The 13,146-nt window shown below is 24.3% G+C and overlaps 1 protein-coding gene across 1 annotated transcript in view; it reads right to left on the reverse strand.

Annotated features, from left to right (window-relative positions):
• Nucleotides 1–13,146, reverse strand: part of Shab (potassium voltage-gated channel shaker cognate b) — a 506,172-nt gene that overhangs the window by 101,249 nt on the left and 391,777 nt on the right. Inside the window, exon 5 of the mRNA XM_075368331.1 lies at nucleotides 163–1,006. Within this exon, the coding sequence (XP_075224446.1) occupies nucleotides 163–1,006 (844 nt within the window). The remainder of the gene's footprint in view (nucleotides 1–162; nucleotides 1,007–13,146) is intronic.

Consider the following 13,146-nt stretch of genomic DNA (forward strand, 5'->3'; position numbering starts at 1 on the left):
TTAAAGAATTAAGCGTTAGGCTTAGTTGTAACATTAGGTACGAGGCCTGGCTGACCATTTGTTTTGGGACTAGCCTAGAGTTAAGCTTTTTTTTAATTAGCATTTTTATAATATAAAATTGTACAGAAATATAAACAAAAATAATGCAACTAATTTTCTTACCTGTGTCTACAATGACGTCGATGAGATCCATGCTCTTAGCGAATGCATCCCGCAGATTGATGTGATGAAATGACACGATGCTACCTTCTCTCTTAGCTCTCTCAAGAGCTTCTCTGCGTTTTAGAGCCTTTTCTCTTCTCATCTGGTTCTTGTAGAATTCGGCGAAATTATTTACGATGATGGGGATGGGAAGGGCAATGACCAGGACACCACAGATGCAACAGACACTGCCAATCACCTTGCCAAGAGGGGTTGTGGGGTAAATATCTCCATAGCCGACAGTAGTCATTGTTATTCCAGCCCACCAAAATGTTTCAGGAATACTTATAAACTTTGTACCAGGCTCCTCTTTTTCCGCAAAATAAGCGAGACTAGAAAATATAAGTACACCCATGGCAAGGAAGAGCATTAAAAGTCCAAGCTCTTTATATGAGTTTCTCAATGTGAACCCAAGACTTTGTAAACCTGTTGAATGTCGAGCCAATTTCAATATCCTTAATATTCTCATTATCCTGAATATTTGAACAACTCTGCGAACATCTTGAAATTGGTCAGTAGCGTTTTTATTAGTTTCAACTAGGAAGAGAGAAACAAAGTACGGAAGAATAGCTAGTAGATCGATAATATTTAGACCTCCTTTGAAGAATTTCCATTTGTTAGGAGATGCACTAAATCGTAACACATACTCTAAAGTAAACCATGTTATACAAACTGCTTCAACCATCGCTAACTGTGGATTGTCCTGCACACCACGTTCATCATTCACCTGCATCTGCGGCACTGTGTTCAGCGTCAAAGCAATTGTCGACAACACGATGAACAGGATAGAAATCACTGCGATCACCTGTAACAATTCTACTTTTCCAATTCCCCATCTAACCTATCAGCATATCTAATCAATTACCTATCTTACAAACTCAGAAAGTTCAAAATAATCTATATTTTAAATTAGAATATAAATTATTTGGAGTGTAAAAAACAAAACATCATGTTGTTTTAAATAAATGTTTTGAAAAAATTGATCATTCAATATTGTTAAAAAATTATAAATGAACATAATATACTGAATAAAAAAAGGAATTTATGTTTATGAGTGTATTGTTTATATGCTTGTACTGTCAATCATGTAAAACCAAGCATGATGTTAAGTATTACATGAATGTAAATACCTATATGAATACAACAAATTGAATTCAAACATTAAAAAACTGTTTTATATCATAATATATTTAGTAGTTTTATTTAATGTAAAAATATTTATTATTACTTTCTTTAGTTCGTATTTTAAATAAATGTTAATGATTTTTTAAATCATAGTTTAAAATAGCTGATATGGCTAAATTTAAAACAGATATTAAATAATTAATTAGTAAAAAATAAAAACCTAAGTACTTGCAGGTTTCTAAATTAGCCAAAGTTAATATATTAACAGAACAATTTTATGATATTAAAAAAAAGTTAATTATTTTCTTAAATTTTCAAATTATAAAAATTAAAAATTCATATTTCAATTTTAAAACAGAAATATAAATTAAAAAAATACTTATGTAATTCCATATCTATTTACAACATATATTTTATGACAGATATAATTTTAATGTTAAACCATTATATTTAAATTAAAAAAAGTAATTACTTTTACTTTAATCCATCATTGCTTTTGTCTATCATTATACCAAAAGTGCTTTGTGTGGAAAATATTAAATTTTGTTACATGAAGAATCTCAAGAAAGGTTTCTGGAAACGATATAAAAAATGTCTAAAACAAGATGATTCTTTTTTTTTCATAATGACTGACTGCATTTTTCAAAAATTGTCTCAAATCTTTAATCATACAGTATAGCTATATTTACTTTAATAAATGTTTATTTCATGATAAGGTTAATTTTTATTACTTTTTACATAAAATTATTAGGAAAATTAATTTTGAAAAAAAAATTTAACTTTTCTTTGGTTGTCAAATATATCTTAATCTGGCCTTGGTAACTAAAAGAATAATGATACAAACCTTGTATAAAACAGTTTGACTTTGTTTTAATCACAAAATGTTTTCCTAAAAGTATAAGGAATTTAATTAATGACAGTGATGAAACTGTCTAAGTCACTTCCTGTCAAATGAATGATAAATAATCCATGTCAAATATATATAATCACTTAATAATAAAAATACATAAAATATTAACAACATATATAGTTGTCATTAATTAGTTTAAAATCATACATGCAGGATATTATTGGTAGAGCTTACAGCATGTGCTGTGCACAATACACACCCATTATGCTATAAGGTAGCTATGCTTATAACTTGTTAAGATTATACAGAAATATTGCAGTACTGAAATATGGATAATCACCTGTGTAAAATGTTATAATCAGAATATTTTGTTAGTTTATATTTGCGTCTAAAATATTCATTTTATTGGAAATGTCTAAAAAAGTTAATTAATCTTTTTAAAACAGATTATAATACAAAATAAAAAAATAAAAAATTACTGGTAGTCTGTAAAATGCAAATAACACTAGAAAAAGTGTTTACATAACACATAGTATTAAAAAAAAGAAAGGTGGTAGTGAAAAAACTGCTTACAGACATTTTGAAAATCATTTCCCATTTTGTTTGACATTAATTAGTACCGCTTCTAGAAATATTTCTTAAGAAATACTTCTTATCTACAAAGTTTATAAACAAAAAGTGTAGCAGCTTTCTACTTCTGGAAGTGTACCGATGCCAAGAGATATTAAACATTAAATCAGTGGTAACTTTAATCTTCAAAATACACAAATTTAAATGAATGATATGCTACATAAGAATTATACTGCTTCTAAAAAATATTGTACTGTTCCTTGTTTTTAATTATATTAATAAATTGTGCATACAATGTAACAAAGTTATGACTACTAAAAAATATGTGTACAATGTGATAATAGTATGCAGCTTTTAATACTCTATTACTGATAAGTTGTACGTGGTTACATACTGGGATTTTTTGAATTCTAGCCCCTACTAATTTTAATTAGGGGCTGTGTTCGGATGGTGATATTCTTCCTTATTTAATGAATTTAAACACAAAAAAATTGTGCAATATACTGTTATAAAAATACATGACTTAATAGTGAATAAATTTAAAATCCAATGTATACACACAAATTTACCCACAAAGTGTGTAAAATTCAGTGTAAAAAAATTATTTTATAATTATACTGTCAATAAATTATTAATCTCTTTAATAATTTATTTATGTATTAATATATTTTTCATTAAGTTCTGGAACATCAGATTTAATACTATGAATTATAATATAAAAATATAGTGTACAAACTCTACATAACTGTTAATACTTTACCATAAAATGTACAAAAAAGAAAGAAAAATATTATCAACTACTTAAAATCTTGCAGTTCTACTAAATACAGTAAAATAAAAAAGACAGTATTTAAAGTACTACTGTTTATACTATTAAAACAAATATTTAAAAATAAAATTGGTGATCCAAAAAATAAATCAGATGAGATAAAGTAACTACATCAATTAGATAAACTAAATAAATAATATATACTTTAACATACAGTCCTTAAAAAAATGATAGAAGTGCATCATTTAGAGATTTTATTTACATTTTAATATTCAAAATAATTAAATATGAACCAAAAACTACCAATGAAAGGGAAGTGAACACAACTAAATTTTAATGAGAATAAGTTACTTATAAAATATTATATGTTAATGTGGTGGTAGAAAACTTATTTTATGGGAAAAAAAACATTAAAAAAATCAACTGACAACTCTTAGCATTATGGAATATGACATCTGAACAACTATAGTTTATTGAGATAAGTAAAAAAAGTGCTCAGAATTAGTACAACAAATGCAGTAGATGAAAAATAAACAGCAAAATTTAATAATTATTTATATAGCTTTTTTATAACAATAAAAATTGGCAAAAAATGTATACTTTACAATGATTTGCAGATTGGATGGATAATTATTTATAACCATGCACTAATCACAAATAAAAGAAACAGTATACTTTAAATGAATGTTTAGAAATTATAAATTGATTTAAAATTTACAAAAGCTAACTTAAAAATAAATAAATAAATAAAAAGAATGATTTCACATCTAAAAAAAAAAAATGGTGTAAACAATTTAATTTACAGACAAGTAAAAAAAAAAAAATACAATGATTACAAAATAATAACTTCTAATTTAATTATCTTCTTTTGTCAGTGTTCAAGCATGATTATGAACTAAATTTAAAAATAACTATTCAAATATCTGAACAGTCATGTGTGTCTACACGTATGTTAAATGCTGTAACCATAACAATTGTAAGCAATCTAACATGAAAGATCAATTAATAAAAAAATGGCCCAACAATTCTTAAAAAATAGAAACCTAGGGAAAGTGAATTCCACAGGAGTTCCTAGGGAACGTGGTACCATTACATTCTAGGGAAGAAAATAAGAACTTAAAAGGGAAAATGAAGAGTGAACTGATATCACAATATCTTTTTCACTGAGTTGATTATACTATTATGTGTCAGCAAGTCCACCTAACTGCAGGTGACATTCAGCCTTTCAAATTACAGATTCATTACTTTATTCATCATAGGGACTGTCTGTGTTATTTCTTTCAGGGAACGAACTTGATTACTGCTGTTTGTACTGAAATACTTTACATGCATTATAGCCATAACAAAAACTGGACAATAGTATAAAGCAAAAAATAAATGTATTTTTCTGGAAGCAATGCATAATATACACTGTTTCTATTCTCTAGAGAAAAGTAAATCAGTAAATCAACTATTGACTGAAATTTGTTATAAAATATGTTTTTTAACTGATCAAAAATAATATTAAATGATGTTGTTATCCATGACAGTCGGCAGTAAAAATTATATTACATGGTTTTTTAACAAATCAAATCAAGTTTAAAATATGATAGATATATTTTTAATTTCATTAATTACTTTCAAATTTTTATTATTATTATTATTAATATAGGAAGGAGATTATTGAATAACTATGAGTGAAGAATAGTATGAATTTGATGTTGAAGAAGCACTATTAGTTTCAATCTATAAAGAAAAATTAATTTTATAGTTCACCAAAGAAATCGAATTATTTCACTGATATTGAAAAAAAAAAAATACAATTTCATGGAAAGGAATTCTATTTGAAAACGTTTTGAACAATTGTATTAAAAAGAAAGTATACTATCTTAATTGAATTATATAATATTTTGTTAGTCTGCATATATATTACAGTTTTAAATAAGAGTATTTGAATAGCCGTGTTCCTTGTTTGTGTAATGAGTATAGCTCTAGATTGTTAGATCCCTGCACTGCCTGCATGTTAATTAGCCCAAGTTATTAATTAGAATAACAAAATGGTGATCAGGAAACAATACTTAGAAACTGAACAAACTTGAATTGTTCATCCATTGCTTGGGAAGGAAGGAAATCCTTTGTACCACACTTTATACATATTTTTTTATGATAATGGAACTGCACTATATAGAATTAATATTGAAAGATTTGTGAAAATAATTTAATCTTGGATGTTATAGCTTTGAAAATAGCACAAAAATTTACATAATTTGGTGAAAACATTATATAACAGAAGGAAGAAACATTATAATTAATATAGTGCTACGAAAAAATTAGGAGATTAGGGGGAAAACAGATTTTCTAAAAGCTGTTATAATTTTTATTGTATAGAAATATTTTAAAGGTAAAGATGATGTAGTGTATAAGAGATGAATTACGTATCAATAATTATTTATTTTTAGACATATAAATAATATCATATAATAATAAATCATATGATATTTATATCATATAATTAATATCATCATTGAATAGATTAGAGTTCAGGCAGAAGAAACAAGGTTTTTAAGAGCAATAGTAAGCAGAATAAGACACGATAAACTTGATACATAACTTAATAATGTTGACTATATTCTAGATATTTATATATTTTTATTCATGCAAAAATGATTTCAATCCTATATGGTTTGTTATCCATCAAAACAATTTTTTAAATCTATTTCAAATCTGGTTTAGTTTGTGAGAAACATAATCACTTTCTTTTTTTTTGAGAAATATTGCCACATAATTTTTTGTTACTGAAAATCTAGAAAGAATGATTATAAAAAAACTATAATAGATCTGTATTTAATTAAACAGATATATTGATTTTTATCAGCGTAACATCATCTTATCCTTTAAAAGTTTTAACCATAGTCTATTTAGAGCCAACAAGATTATGAGAAACTGTAGTTAGTGTACCACTGCTAGATTTTACTCTGTATAGGAGTTAGATTTTCAATCTAACAGGATTAGAGTAAATGCTCTCCATTATAATAAATAAATAAAACATTAAACAAATTATTAATATTATTCAATGCCAAAGATGTCTTTCAGATTTTAGCAAAAAGAAAATAAACTATTTTTTATTCATAAAATTATACCGATTAGGTTCCTCTCATGTGGTACCAAGCCCTCTTTTCCCAGTGTGACTTGAGGGTAATAAGACCCAATTGCCATTGAACTCATGGTCTTAAAATTATTTAAATTAAAAAAGTTCATATAATTACAGTTTAATTAATTTCTGCTGCTGAAATACTTCATTTTATTGTATTTTAATAAAAAAAAATATTGTTTTTTGTTTAAGTGTAAGTTTTGATACATTTATTATTTTTAATTCTGAAACAGAATGTACAAAATAATTTAAACATACTGGAAGAAAATTTAAGATTTCCTTAGTATCGTGTGCTAGAGTATTTGGTATTATTATCTGAAATATATTAAATATTCTTTGCAAAATTTTAATAAAAATAGAATTAAAAAAATTGATTAATAGATGAACAAAAGTAATAATTTGAATGATATTGTAGTGTTAGGCTAATGCAATGATAATTTACAAAATTTTGCATTCACATTAAACAAATATTAATAAAAGTATGGATAAAATTCTGATGTTCCAGTACTTACCCTGAAAAACTTTGCATCAAAACATTTACATTATAATAACAATAATAACAGTAATAATAAAAAATCATTTATTCAATATATTACAGTAACTAAAATGTTATCAAATAAATAAATATTAAAAAAAAAATATTATTTAGCTTATTTTATTGTAATTTAATATAAGATGATTAAATTAATAATGATGTTATACATCAATAAATACATAAATAGTGCTCTATAAATTAAATAATTATATGCACAGTAAGTTAGCAGAGTTATACACGTATTGGCGGTGCATACATAACATTGCTGCAGTAAGCAAAGAAACAGTTTGAGAAGAAATAAGACACAGAAAAAATTGAAGCTGATGAATATGCTTTCAAAAAGAAAATTACAAGATTTAGATGAAGAAGAAGATGACAAATTAAACAGAAAAAGAAAGGAAGAAAGTGACAAAAGAACATTAAACACAAAACACAAATATTTCAAACGTACGTACTACAATGAAATTATTTCAGCATTCTCAAACAAACATTTCAACGTCCATTACGCCAGGAAAATCTATTTATATGAGAAGCAAAATTGACAAAAATATTCTGTTAAATTGTTTTTACATTATTTTAGTATTTTTTTTTTTAAGGAAAATGATTATGGATATTTATATTTTTTCTGTTAATATATATATATACATTTTTTTTAAATCAAAATTTTTGAAATCAGTATTTAGTAAAGATGTGTTTATTAATTAATAAATTAAATTCCTAATTAAAATAAATAAATATACTTTTATTTGTTACTATTTTTAGAAATTTGCATTTTATAAAATTAATTAACCATCAGTTTTATTTGTATTATTATGTAGTTTTACATTCAGCATATGTTAAATATAAAAACATGAAATCTAAGCTAACTGCATATCAGCTAAATTAAAATTTGTTCATCAACAATATCTAATTAATTAAATTATTTTTATTAATTATAAGTTTATTTAAGGTACTAGGTGTTACACTTAATATTAAATTTAATTAAAATATTGTGTTATTAATGGAGAAAAATCATTGTGTAAGAAGTTTTCAGTAACATATGAAAAAATGAGATTTCTGGAAACTTAAAGTTATGAAGCACAGTGTGATTAGGATGTGACCTGCCTGCCACAGTTTAATAAGACATATATGACTTGAAGTACTAAGAAGCTTGAACAATTTAGGTTATAATTCAATTACTGGAAAGGGTGTATATAAATACATTAGAGTATTAATAATCTTGCCAGTGTTTGGTAAACTGCTCATTATTTAAGATGACATAAAGCTACAGCATGTACATGTAGCATGTAGGTATAGCATGCTATAGCCTTACTTACAATAAGAAGGAATTAAACTTTAAAAGTCTCCAGCCTTACTAGTTCTTGTACTGATATTAGTAAACCTGTAAAGCATAAAACACTTTTATATCTCCTTTTCTTTAATGAATTTCTGTTCTTAGAAATCATTGATATGAGATTTGTAGCAAATTTATATCAATTGAATTCACCAGTGATCATCCTAAAAACAGAAGATTTCAATTGTCATCATGATGGCAATGAATGAAATAAGTAAGACAATGATCACTGAAAATATCCCTATCATATAAAATAGTTATTAAACTAATGTCAAGATAATATTGTTAATTATAATATGTAGCTACAGAAGACACTGCAGTAGACCGTTTCTTTAGTACTGTCCCTAACTAAAATTTCATGAATAATTATACATAATATATTTTTACTTCACTTTATCATGGTTTCATTAAAAAGATTTAATATTAAGGAAAGAGATTCCATGAAATAAAGCGTTTTGTTAAAATCTCCTCTTTAAGAGATTAATTGCTTTAATGAAATTAACAATTGATAGAATAAGTTATTACAGGAATAAAAAACAATCAATATACAAGAAAACACAGGATAAGTGTTTTCAATATTATTACAACAATATTAAAATGAAAAAAGTATAAATAACATTTTTTTAATCTATTTTACAAAGTTGAAAACAACATGGGAGACCTATACTAAACTATTCACCTAAAATAGAAAATTTTAAAGTACTATGAAGCATATTTAAGGAAAAATACAATTAATTTTTTTTTCAAATATCTTTCATAATTAAACAGAAATACTCAGAAATATCACAAGTTAATAAACTCTTCTAAATCCAGAGGTGTGAAGCTGAGACAAATAAAGTAGAGAAAAAAAAATAAATTATATTAACTATTAATCTATATTTTGCCATCAATTGCTACTGTATTTTTGTGGCCAATAATACATACTGGTCAGATCTGCATAACAGGCTTCAGTAAAAACAATGGTTTTTATTTTTGGAGATTTTTTCTGGTACGGTCTTTTAAAAAATAAATATTGTGTATATTATTATTAGTTATATTCTAACTAGATAAGGTAAGTGAACTAAGTCAATGAAATTCTAAATTTAATGATTCTATTGGAAAGATGAAGAAATGAAACCTTGAACAAGTGAAAAACAAAATGTAGACACTCGCTGCGAAAATCTCATGTTTGGTGTTAACTGGTTGATAGAAAACAAACAGTTCTGACAATAATGATTGAGGCAAAAAATGCACAGAGAAGGATAAAAATGTTTTGTTTGATGCAACACTGAATGACATGTAAAATACTTTTATTCATAATTTTATCAACGATAACTTTATTTATTATAGACTGTTAGATTTTTTAATTTTTGTTTTTTAATATTATTTTGATAAATATTTGAACAAAATTTTTAAATAAATCTTTTACTATTGAATGATTTAAAATTAATTTATATTTATTCACATGAAAAAAATGAAATGAAATACAGTTTAGAAAATGTTTGCACTAATATGCTTTAAAATATAACATATACAAATGTGTTAACTAACTACAGTAAAAAAGTGTGTACTAAGTGCTACTGTGTATTAAAATATGCAAAAATGTAACTAAACTTTATATTTTAGTGAAATATATATATATATCTTTAAAAAATGTAGTGATTTAAGTATATATTTAGCGATTTGTATTAGTATAGTAATTTGGATTAGGTGTAATCAAATAATAAATGTTTAACTTAAAAAAAATAAACAATAGATGGTTTTTAGAACAATTTAATGTTTTCACCTTTTTCAAAAAAAATGTAAATATAAAATAAAAATTCTTAATTTATTTATAAATTAATGTAAATGATACAAAAGTTACAGAAAAGGAATATTTGGGAATGCACCAGCCTTTGATAAGAGAATTTATTTTTATTGCATCTTCTCTACCAAACACCAGGCAATAATAACAAAAAAAATAATACCTAAGTCACTTTTTTGTTGAGCCATTCAATACCATTTTTTGAAAGAGTATTGAAATTAATGATAAGAAAATATGTGTTTTCATACATAATTAAAGATATTGTTATTGTATTTTGCACGGTTAATAAATTATAATAAATAATTACATGATAATGGTAATATAGTAATAAATTAGAAGAAAGATAAACTTTTAAAAATTTTATCTTTAAATTTTAAATTATGAACACATTACTGTGAAATGAATTATTAGTTTGTTAAAAAATATAACAAAAAATTCAAATTTATTAAAAAAAAATTATGTTTTTAGAGCACTTCTCAACAATACAATCATTTGATAAAAATAACATTTTTCACAAATAGTTATGCCTAAAAGATTGATTTTTCTAGATATAATACAATCTATGAGTACTTTACATAAGCATTGTAAAATTTTGTGAAATTATTAATAGTAAATTACTATTCACAAATATATTTTAAAAATTAGTTTGAACTATCAGGATTTAAATTTGCATAATGTAAAAATGTTTTGCTGACATAAGGTATGGTAATTTATGATAAAAGACTATGAATTTAAATATTGTATTTTAATTAAATAACTTTTTTAATGATAGAAATAATCATTTAAAAATTATTTCTAAACAGAAACATAGTGTAATTTGATAAAAAATTAATTTTAATCTAATCAACATAAAAAAAAAAAATTATTAAATTTATTCTAAGAGTATATATTTCACATCTGAGTAAAGTATAAACTGAAATAAAAAAAATTACAAATAATATATTGTACCTAATCAGCAAATCAATAGTGAAATGTTAAAGCGATGTGTTTATAAAGCATCTTCTCTTTTTCTAAATTATTTAAAACTAGTCAATTACTCTATTAATGTAAAAAAACCTCTGTCAAATTTTTAAACAAATTAAATCTTTAAAACTTGACTTAATATTTAATAAAACTAAGACAATGGAAATAAATTTATGACGGGTTATTATAAGGAATAAAACATATGAATGATATAATAGAAATAATAAACTTATTTCATATAATTATGAAACACTATGCGTTTCAAAATTTTGACAATGATATACTTAATAAAAACTAGAAAAAAAGGATTTTTAACTTGAATATTAACATTGTATACATAAATATGTGCAATGTTTGGATGTTGGATGTTTAGATGTTAAGACAACAGGAATAAGTACTCTGTGAAATGATAACTGGCCGAGCAAAATATACTCAACATTAATATACTCAACTACACTACATTATTAACTGATATCAAATTAGTTAATATCTAAACTCTAGTTGTTGATCTTAATTTAAATATTCTAAAAATATTGATCCAACTTTCGAAAAAATGCTTGTGATAATATTTAATGAAAAATGTTATTATGATATTAATACTGTGCGATATAGTGCTATTTATGATAAAAATACTTTGTAAAAGTAAGTGCTGCAGTAATATATTACCTAAACTTTTATCATTTTTTTAAAAAAAATCATTAAAATATAAGATTTTTATTTCTAAATAAATTTAAATATAGAATAGTTTTTAAAACAATCTATTGTTATAAACTAATCAAAGAGTAACTATTAATTTAGTTTACTTTATTAAGTTGATGCACGATTTAGAATTACAAAATAATACAGAAATTAATAATTTGATTTTTTTTAAACTGTACATTTTTTCCTAAATCATATAGTTTGCAAGAAAAAACATTAAAAAGCAATACAATAATATTATTTACTTAATTAGTAATATCCTGAACTATTTGATCAAAGTAGATATTTTAAAATTTGTGTAATTCAGCTATTTTAAGCAGATTAAATACACATTCTTTGCATTATAAAATACCTAAAAAACCGTAACTTTAAAGTTAAAGCATCTGTAGATCCAAAAGAGATGTAATTATTTCATTGTTACAACTGCTAAGGCAAAGAATGGCTCAGAGTGATATAATACACAAAATAATAAGTATAAAATAATTATTAAAGGCAGTGATTGGCAGTGTATGTGTCGTGAGCACACATGACGTGTGTTACGACATTAAAAAATAAATATATTGATGGATGTGAGGCCATGGTCGTTGCCCCCCCACCCTCATCACCAATTTTCATAGTTGTTCTCTGCACATCTACAATAACATAACCACAACACACGCACACACCAGAGCAAGACAAAACATTAATTATACATAATAATAGATTTATCATTAATAATTTTATAAAGAAAAAAAAATTACGAAATAGGATTTGTTTACTCTCGCTTATTTTTAGTCACATAAGCAACATTTTATTTACACACATATTTAATTAATAAACATGCGCATACACTTCTATGAACATCTGTTTCTTGTGAATAATATACAAAATATTAATGATGCGGCAATATTAACTAATTCACAATTATTATTGTTTGCAATCAACACCATGTGTCTATTACACATACATTCATTATTATTTATAGGCACATTTATTTATTTTAATTAAAATGGCACATTAAATCTAGATAAATTATATTAATATTAACTTATGAATGTTAGTATATGAAAAAAAGCTGTTTATTAAAACTATACAATGTTAACATAAATTAAAAGATAAAACTTTGATATTTTTTAATTATAAAGACAGACATAAAACAAAATGCTTTTAAATTAAATAATAAACGCATACCTTATGCACACATATATT

Source organism: Lycorma delicatula, chromosome 6 (assembly GCF_047948215.1).
Source record: "Lycorma delicatula isolate Av1 chromosome 6, ASM4794821v1, whole genome shotgun sequence".
Lineage (NCBI taxonomy): Eukaryota > Metazoa > Arthropoda > Insecta > Hemiptera > Fulgoridae > Lycorma > Lycorma delicatula.